This window comes from Acomys russatus, chromosome 20 (genome assembly GCF_903995435.1).
Source record: "Acomys russatus chromosome 20, mAcoRus1.1, whole genome shotgun sequence".
NCBI lineage: Eukaryota > Metazoa > Chordata > Mammalia > Rodentia > Muridae > Acomys > Acomys russatus.
Genome location: NC_067156.1, coordinates 30,553,489 through 30,563,110, shown reverse-complemented (window position 1 = coordinate 30,563,110; position 9,622 = coordinate 30,553,489). Strand labels below are relative to the sequence as shown.

The 9,622-nt window shown below is 49.6% G+C and overlaps 1 protein-coding gene across 1 annotated transcript; it reads right to left on the bottom strand.

Moving 5' to 3' along the window:
- Window positions 1–6,900: 6,900 nt before the first annotated feature.
- On the bottom strand, window positions 6,901–8,232 carry Pou4f3 (POU class 4 homeobox 3). Its single transcript, XM_051163916.1, has 2 exons — window positions 8,113–8,232; window positions 6,901–7,797 (listed from the first exon to the last, which is right to left on the bottom strand). The coding sequence occupies exons 1-2, from the start codon at window positions 8,230–8,232 to the stop codon at window positions 6,901–6,903; spliced, it is 1,017 nt and encodes a 338-aa protein (XP_051019873.1).
- Between the last annotated feature and the right edge of the window lie 1,390 nt (window positions 8,233–9,622).

The window sequence follows — 9,622 nt, the reverse complement described above, 5'->3', positions numbered from 1 at the left end:
AGAAATGGGCTCACTTGGAGGAGGTAAACCAATAAAGATTTATTTTAAAGGAAATTTAATAAGTTTTAATTCTGCCACATATGATCCAGACCTGTAGTTCCAGCATTTGGAAAGTGGTGGTAGGAAGATCAGAAATTCAAGGTCAACCTCAACTACTTATCAAGTTAGAGGCCTGGGCTACTGGGACATGGGATGGCGGTGGAGAGTGAAAAAAAAAAAAATGGAAGGGGGCGTGCGGGGAGGAATCACTTCTATCTATCTCATTTTACAGGTGAGGAAACTCAGAGAGCTCCCCACTGTAGGAACTAAGGTTGCTTGCTGTGGGTCTCAGGCCAGGGCTTTTCCTTCAGTAGACAGGAAGTCTTGGAAGTGACTTCTATTTAAATGTCTACTAATTACTATTGTACTATTATTGCTGATGTTGTTGTTATACGGAGACATTTTTAACGTATTTGAATGAAACTGACCTCTCCTCACTCTGATCTTCTGTGCTAATAATTGTACCCTTTTTTATTCATTCAATTACTAGCAAATTGACAGGAGACATTTATATGAGGCAGCTTAAACCCCAGCTAATGGAGTACCTAATGACTAATTGATCAGATCCCAGCCCAGAGAGAAGCTCTGAGTGGCCTAAAGGAATTTATGCAATTAGTTTAGGTTTGGTAGAAATTGAGTGCATACGAAAGTAAGCTTTTTATGGTCCTGATTTATGAGAGCTGGACACCACCTCGGTCTGCCGAGAGCTGGCGGCCTGGCAAAGCCTCAGGCATGGGGAGAAAGGGATTGGAGCCGGACTGACTGATGTGCATCCTACAGTGAAGAGGAAGGGAGCTAGAAGGTGAGATTCCGGGTGGGATTCCACCAGACGGTAAAACTATGGAGGGGTGGTGCCTCCTGCCAGTAATTCAAAACAGAACATCCTTAAGGCCCAAAGAAAACCAACAGAAAGTTGGATTGCCCCGTAGTGAACGGCTGGAATTCTTGTGTTTGAAATTCTAGAGATCAAAAATCTTTGCAATATTGAGAATGATAGCGGGGAGAAAGAAGACAAAACGAGAGCCAGCGAGGTGTGTCTAATTTCCCTTACACAGATCAAAAGGCAGCTAGGCTGAGGCCCGGACTGCTTCCCGAACCCAGCGGCTGCTGGGGGGGTCTGAGTGGGAGGACTACGGAAGGCCTCGGGGAGTCCGCGGCCCAGTGGCTCCGCCAGGCGGAGGGGAAGTCCCTCCGGAGGAACTCGCGACCCTCGACCCCGGGGGGCGGGGCGCCGGGAAGATGGGGAGCCCCGGGAGCCGGGCTGCCGGGGAAGCAGAGTCCAGGGCGGAGGGAAACCTGACCTGATCGGAAAATAGCGATTGAACCGGAGGCTAATTCGCCCTCGGGGCCCTTGCGGGCTCTGACTGCTGCGGGGGCCGGTGCTCCGCGGCGCCCCCGGGGATCTAGCCCTAGGCAGTCTCCTGCAGGCAGTCTGACTGCAGGGTGGGGGAGGAAGAACAAAGTTGAGGAAGAACGACTGCTTAGGGACCACCTGACAGTCTGTTGGAATGAGAGATGGCGGTGTAGGGTTGGCGTGGCTAAGCCACGACCACTGACCACTGCAGTCTCTCCCCACACCACCTTTCTGTGCTGTCTACATCCTAGTCCGCCCTCCTTCCCCGCGCCCCCTTTAGCCCTCACTGGAGACGGAAAGAGTGAAGAAATTTAGCTAGATCTCTCCGCCTATTCACTTTATGAGCACCCTCTGTGTTCTTATCTGTAAAATGGAATGTATAAAATTATACCGACCACTACACTTATCATCTGGTGTTCGGGAGGCTGAAAGAGGAGGAGAGTTCGAAGCCAGTCTGGTCTACTTAGTCTACTAAGTCTCCCAGGGCTAAAGTGAGACCCAGCCTTCCAAGGGGAGGAGCGCTTGCCTAAGAAGGCACCAGGGCTCCATCCCCAACATCAGTCAGTCTGTCTGCCCACCCATCCATCCATCCATCAAACACCTATCGTTCTCCTTACGGGTTGTAGTAATTAGAAAATTAGTGCTGGTAAAGTGCATAAACAGACCAGGTATACAGAAAACCCTCTGTACAATTCAGATATAATTATTGTTCAGTGACTCAAGAAGCTTCGGTAAGAAAGGCTCACTGTGTGAGACCCTTAGAGAAGCATTCTGGGAAGCAGAGGCAAAAACCCGTGGATAGGCTTGCTTTCACCTAGCGCCTTTACTACGTGCTATCTTGGAGTATCAGGAGCTACAGTAGGCAGGAGTGGAGGAGCAGACTAGTTCAAGAGTGAGCTAGGGATGGAAAAGACTAGGGAGGGAGGAAGGGAGGTAAGAAGAGAAGGGACCTAGCTAAGTCCCTCAAAATTAAAAATGAAGATAAAGAGGGGGTTTGAGCAGGTGCACCTGAGGCTCCTCAATTCTGGGAGCAAAGTATGGCAGCAGAAGGAGGAGCGAATGACTCTGAAACTTCATTTCTCATCTTCCTTTTCCGTAAAGTTCAAGCCTCGACTATCGACACCTGATGGAAGTCTGGTTTTCAAGAGACTGGGACCAGGTTCCTTCTGTGGGGCCTAGACATATTCTCAGGAGATTCCCAGAAAGTAAAGTCATGCTCTGCTGCAGCTTCCATGTGGCCACACAGAGAGTTCAGAGGCAAAACCACTTTCATATTTATACCAGACCAAACTGTTCTCATTTGGGGTCAAGCCTTGAACTTACCCCACAACAGTCTTACTTTTCTATTTTGAAGAAAGAATATTCCTCAATGCCTGCCAAGACCCAAGACCTTGTTTTGTGTAATGCGATCCCATTTAATCATCCAAGCCATCCTGGGATACACTTTTTCTTATGTTCTGTCTTTCCGTTGGTAAGATAAAGACACAGACTCTCTGAGAACTGAGGCCACTTTAGGAAAAGGAACTCTGTCCTCTATTGCTTAGAGCAAGAGCCATTTCCTTCCCTGCAGGCAATCAGGAACCCCAGCTCAAATACAAGCCAAGGGACTGCCAGGCATACGGGACATGTTCACTCTCCTGTCCTCCTCTGTGACTCCATCACCAGTCCAGGGCTCTTGTGTCATAGGCACACCCCGTTGAAGTCATGGTCACCACTAGTAAAGCACAGCCTCTTCCACATCAGGAGGAAGGAACCTGGACACTTTTGACTGGACACAGTACAACCCGCTTTTACCTTGACCAGCTGCCCTGCCTATGAATCTGTTTCCTTGTTGACGCTGTTTTAACCTGAGATGTTTTCACTTTATGAAGACAAGTTTTCATTCATTCAACAGATGTCTGCTTGAGGTTATAATCAGAGCTGGGGATTGGGTAAGACATACTGAGCAAAACAGACACTCCCAGGCCCTCGGAGAGAAAGCCACTAGCCAGAGAGTACACAGCTAAGGAACCCAGGACGCCTGCTTTCCAGTTCTGCCAGTCAGTGAAGCCCCTCATCAAGACAGGCAAGGTCCTATATTCTTTTTTGCCTGGTCCAAAAGATGTTCAAAGCCTGCCATGTGCAGAGGCTCACAGCAGCCTTCTACACAAACAGCCCAGCACATTGGCCTCACTTTCTCTTGATAAGGACCAAAGGACTCCAAATAGGGCTTGAATAGTGACTCTTGGGAGCTGGTGGAATTTAAAACAGAAAAATCTGCTCCTGACGCTCTTGAAATGCACACTTCTATTCTTTTTCAAATTAGAAGTCATCAGCAGCAAAAGCTGAGGTGATGTGACTTGTCCAGGGTCACAGTGTTAGGAATTGGCCCACTGAGGCAAATTAGGCCAGTGAGAAGCCTGAATAAGCTGTCACCCCCCTCCCTGCAAGGTCTGTTTCTCCAAGGGACAGTGTCGGAGGCCACTGCACTATCCCGGGGAAACCACACTCCCCTGGCTTCCTGGGCAAGCCAAGGGAGAGAGGCAATGGCGCCTACCCGGCGCGTTCAGGGAGAGGGAAAGGGTGGGACGCTTTGTAGACAGGGCCTCAGCTCCTGCCCGCAGGCCGAAGCTGGTCGAAATATTTCCACCAAGCCTAAGGCTGTCTCCAGGAGGAACAGAAACACAGTTCGAACTCTTAACCCAGTGCGTTGCAGACAGGTAGCCTCTCTCTGACTCTCCAAAAACCTCGCAAACTTTTGTGGTGGTTAATCTTTTTTAAATGAATTAAATGACAGCAAGGAACTTTCGAAAGTTGATACAGATAAATATCTGGGTCTTTCTTGAGGGTGAAAAAAATCTGAAGACTCTTACCTGCAGGAAACCCAGCAGCCGGCAAAGGCGCGCCCTTCTAGAGCGCTTCGCTTCGGCGCGGGACGTTCTCGGCCGCCTCGTCTACAGCCCGGCTGGGCTCCGGCCCTGTGTTTTATACCACTATAGGCAATTAATATTGCATCAGCCGTATTTTAAATTTTCAAAACCCACAATATAATGTAATGGCATAAGGGCATTTATTATTAAAGGACACCGATGGAGAGGGAGGTGGAGGAATTGCTGGGGTGGCTGCGCAAGGCGGCGGGTGCGAGGGGCTGAAGTCTGCGGAACTGGGGGCTATTCACAAGTTGGCTTTTACAGAGGTGTGGGGGTGGGGTGAGGATGTGGCTGCGCGGGAGAACGACGTGGATCTGAAGCCTGCTTTGCTCTGAATTTCAGGGAAAGCACCCAGAGCTCTTTGAAGACGCCTCGGAGAAATGCGCAGACGACTCCTGATGCTGTAGCATTAATTTTTAAACTGCAAACGTGTTTCTAAGGCACACATGCACTCAAAAAGTTTCCGCTCGTTTTGGGTGAAAAGAAAGAAGGGTCCTGCCATTTGTTGCCGTATTTTGCAACAGGCTGCTCAATCCCTCCGCCAACATACACCTATCCTGTGATAATCTTCTGACGATAATTTCAAATGATGACATTTGGAAGATGTTCCAATATTCTGCCTGAGCAATTGCTTTTCTCCCCCTTTTCCTCTATCACCCCCATATTTGCAGCTGTTTGAATAATTTAAAATAGTATTTTGTTTCTTATAAAGTGCCAAGCACCACCTACCCCGACACCTCCAATAAATAGTCTTGCCCAGTCTTGACCATAATAGTATGAGTTGGGTAATAGGTATTCGTTCTGTAGACCAACGATCTTGACCAGGAGACATAGGAAAATAAGAAAATTAGCTCCAGGGGATTTAGTTTTTGAGCGACAGGATTAAAGTTTGAACTCCCAGTCAGCCAGGCTTCCAAGTTCCCAAGTTAAGAGAATAACCTAACAGAAAGCTTGGAAGAATTGGCCCGGTGCGGTGGCACACCCCTTTAATCCCAGCACTCAAGAGGCAGAGGCAGGTGGACCTCTGAGTTCGAGGCCAGCCTCTTCTACAGAGTGAGTTCCAGGACAGCTAAGGGTATACAGAGAAACCCTGTCTTGAAAACCAGAAACAAAACAAACAAATAAAACCAAAAAAGAAGTGGAAATTGCTTTTGAAAATGTTTGTGATCCAGAGAGACAAAGCCAGGCTGCTTGGTGTTAAAAGTAAGAGTGTGAGACTGCTTGGGGAAGGGAGTGGGGAAGAGAGATAAGTTTTCATTTTTAAATTCTTTCCAAGCCTAGTTATCTTTAGCACCAGGGAAGGAAAACTACTGCAATTCAGGTCGAAAAATAAAGCATTTATTTTAGAAGTTAATATAAGGGATAAAGAGAAGAAATGCAATGTTTTATTTGTATCTATTCCAGAAATGAAACCAAAGGTCACACAGCAACACACAAACTACATGAAGCAACAAAATAAAATAAAATAAAATACGAGGCAGCTGTGGCTGCAATGAGAAGGGTTTGGTTTTGTGGTTCTGCTCTTCTGCTTGCTTGGAAACTATAAGTGAACTTCCACAGGGAAACACATAAAATAAAACAGGATAGGGGAAATGGAGTTAAATAAATAACAAGAACTAGTGATGCCAGCAGCCACAGCAATAAAAGTGCAACAGTTAGGTTAGATGTGTTGGAAGGAATTGCATATGATTCCAGAAATTACAGTCACTTTGGAAAGCTGGGCCGGCAGTCTGACAAAAAGCAGTGAGAGGAGATTGGAAGTCTTCTTCAGCTGGTTTCATCTGGAACCACCAACCCCACCCCTCCAAAAGGAGGTCGAGGAAGAAAGCTGGCTTCTGCTCACCAACAACCAAGGCATCCCAAGTATTTTCAGTCTTTGAGTTGGGCGCACCTTGCCTAGAATCCTACTGACCAACAACAACCCAGAACGCGGATCTCCCACACACTATGTCTGAACTTAACCCATGCTGCTTAATGAGAATGTACGGTAAACCAACGGGTACTGTGGGTAGAATTTAGGTGCAGAAGGGAATTATAAGGCTATCCTTTGGAAACATATGTGTTTTATATACTCTAATAAATTTATTAATCTCCATGTTTATGTCCCGCTTAAATGTTGTACACTTTATATTATTATTATTATTATTATTATTATTATCTGTCTCTCTTTTCCTTACCTTTGCCCTTGCCTAATGGCGCCTAGTAAAAAAGTGGTATTTTCGCCTCGGAGTCGGACGGCCAGGTGAATTCACTTGCTCCTCTGCCTCCCGGCTACAGGCCTGATGTCCTGCATGCTCACGAGCAAGTTTCAGCACCTCGGACAGCACAACGTCCCGCCAGGCTTTCCTTTTGGGGGGATTTTTTTTTCCCTAGCGCCAAAACTTTTTTCTTTTTTCTTTTTTGGTGGGAATAGAAAGGAAGGGAAGAAAGGACGGCCAAGAGGCAATTAAGCGGGAAAAGGGGGGAAGTCTGTGATTCGGGGGAGAGAGCCTGACCTGCCAGGAAACACCCTGGAGTGTCCCGTGACGTCCCCTCCCATCGAAAGGGGTCGACGCCACTAGGCTCTCCGGGATCCTCCGGACGCCGCACCCGCCGCAGTCAGTGAACAGCTGAGTACTTCATTCGTTTCTGTTTCTGTCTCTGGTTACAGAACCAGACCCTCACCACATTCTTTTTAAGGTCCAGTTTCTCAGCGATGGCCGCGATCTTCTCGGATGAAGGACGTGGCTGGATGGCGAAATAAGCTTCGAGTGAGCGCTTCTCTGGTGCGGCGATGGACGTGCGTTTGCGCTTACGCTCGCTGCCATTGAAAAGCTCCGGCTTGCTGTTCTTCTCTCGGTAGGCAGCCTCCGCCTCCTCCAGCCAGGCCTGGAGGACCGGCTTGAGCGCTATCATATTGTTGTGTGACAAAGTAAGAGACTCGAACCTGCAGATGGTGCTCTGGCTGAGCGAGCCCACGCCGGGGATCTTGAGATTGGCTAGAGCCGCGCCCACGTCCGCCTGGGTCACCCCCAACTTGATGCGCCTCTGCTTGAAGCGCTCAGCGAAGGCTTCCAGCTCTCGAGGGTCTGACTCCACATCGCTGAGACACGCGGGCATGGCACTGTGAGGCGCTACTGCATGCGGGTGACTCATGCCCATGGCCTGGTGCAAGTGGCCCATGGCGCCTAGATGATGCGGGTGGATCTGAGCAGGCATCACCGAGTGCTCCGGGGCCCCCAGGCCGCTCACGCTCAGTGTGGGCGAGATGTGCTCCAGTAAGTCGCCCTCGAGGCCCTGGTGCACCGCGTGGTGCGGGTGCGTGGTGAGTGCAGCCGGGTGGGAGATAGGCACCGTGGGCGAAGTGGACGTGCAGGGCACGCTGCTCATGGTATGGTAGGTGGCGTCGGGCTTGAACGGATGATTCTTGCCGTGGGAGACGATATCCACCGCCGCCAGAGCTTCCGCGCGTGCCAGCAGGCTCTCATCAAAGCTTCCAAATATATTACCCTGCAGCTGCAAGCAAGAAGGCGCACAGCACAGTCAGTGGGGAATACTGTCAACTCAGGATTAAAACACATTTTCAAGCAACCGAGATGCCTCTCCTCAAAGCCCAGGTCATAAAAATTAATACGGAGGCAGCCTCTCTGTTGGAACAGACGTGTGGATCAGAGACATGAATGAGAGAGAGAGCGCGCCGCGAGAGAGCGCGGGGGAGACAAGGCGAGGGGTTCAGACAGCGGCGATTGTTCTGGGCGACATGAAAAAAACATGAAGCTAGTGCCTGTCAAAAAATGTGCCTTAGAGCGGTAATTATGCTCCGCTACGTACCTGCGGGGCTGGGAGACAAACTCGGCGCATGGCCTCAGAGCCGGAGTGCAGGCTGGAGAATTTGGGTTCTTGCAGTACCGGGTGCATGCCGAAAGGCTGCTTGGCGTTCATGGCCATCATCTTCGGGAATCTGGCAGGGAGGCAGCGGGGGACATGGAATCAGGCTCGTCTTGCTAGCTCTCCGCGCTCCAAGTGAGCGCCTCTCAGCGCCAGCGCTCCCCTCGCCCTCTCGCTTGCTGCCTCCCCTCTCCCCCACCTGCTTCTTCACTCATCTTACAAGCAGCCTGCCAGGAAGGGCCCGAGCACGCGCAGGCGTGCACACGCGCTCAGGACTCGCAGGGGCGGCTCAAGAGGCAAGGCGGGCCGCAGGTCTAGGCGCGCCTCTCTGAGTCTAATGCAGCCGCCCCCTCCACAGCATTTATACTGGCCCTGGCCGGGCCTCTTCCTGTCCGCCCCGCCCCGCCTGGCTCCAGCCTGCTAGACTTCACGGATTCTTTCTTCTTCTTCCTGGACTTCTTTGCACGGAAGTCCTAAACCTCTGTCCTGTCCCAGCTCGAATTGCCTGAATGGAATGGCAGACTCAGGCTCCCAACACACACACACACACACACACACACACACACACACACACACACACACACACACACACACACACACACACCAAGCTGCCGCCGCCGCCACCACCACCACTCGCCAAACTCGCCATTTCCAAGATGCTCTGAGTCTGAAGCTCAAAGTCCCACACCCTGGCGCATAGCGAAGCAGCCCCTCCAAGCTCAGAGACCAGCCTGGACAAGCACCAGAGGCTACCACAGTGAACCTCGGGTGATAATCTCTTCCACCGTGGGCTTAGGTTGAGGCAAGGGAAGTAACATAACTTCCTTCCTGATCCATGCGCCTGAGGCTTCTTCCAAACTCTAGCCTTTTCTGCTTTCATTTGAGAAAGACAACTTGGCCCACTCCTCCTTCTCCCCTGACACCTAGCCCAAGAAAGCTAGCTTATTAACAATTAAGGACAGCCCGCCTAGCCTGGGCAATCCCTCTTCTGCAGAGCCATCACTTACCAGCCCCAACACCTGTAACAACAGCTATCAATTTGAGGCCCCAGTTTGTGCGAGGCAATTCAGGCAATAATAAGAACATTATTATCAGCTAAAGTAGTAAAGAAAGTATTGATTACTCAATATTGAGAAAACGTTGAGTTAGTTTATAGGACTGAACTTCTGCCACACTACAGAGTAGCTACTGCTATCCCCATTAGACAAGTGGGAAAAAAAAGAAGAAGAAAAACAAGGAGAAGAAGAAGAAGAAGAAGAAGAAGAAGAAGAAGAACAAGAAGAAGAACAAGAAGAAGAAGAAGAAAACAAACAAACAAAAAACAAGAGCCAAGTAAGTTAGCCAAAGATCTCCAAGCTGTAACAAGAGTCTTTCACTCACTGGTTTGGAACGTCTGACTTTGGCCTCTTAATCTCTTCTTCCTTCAGAAAGTTCTCCAACTTAAGGGTCTTAA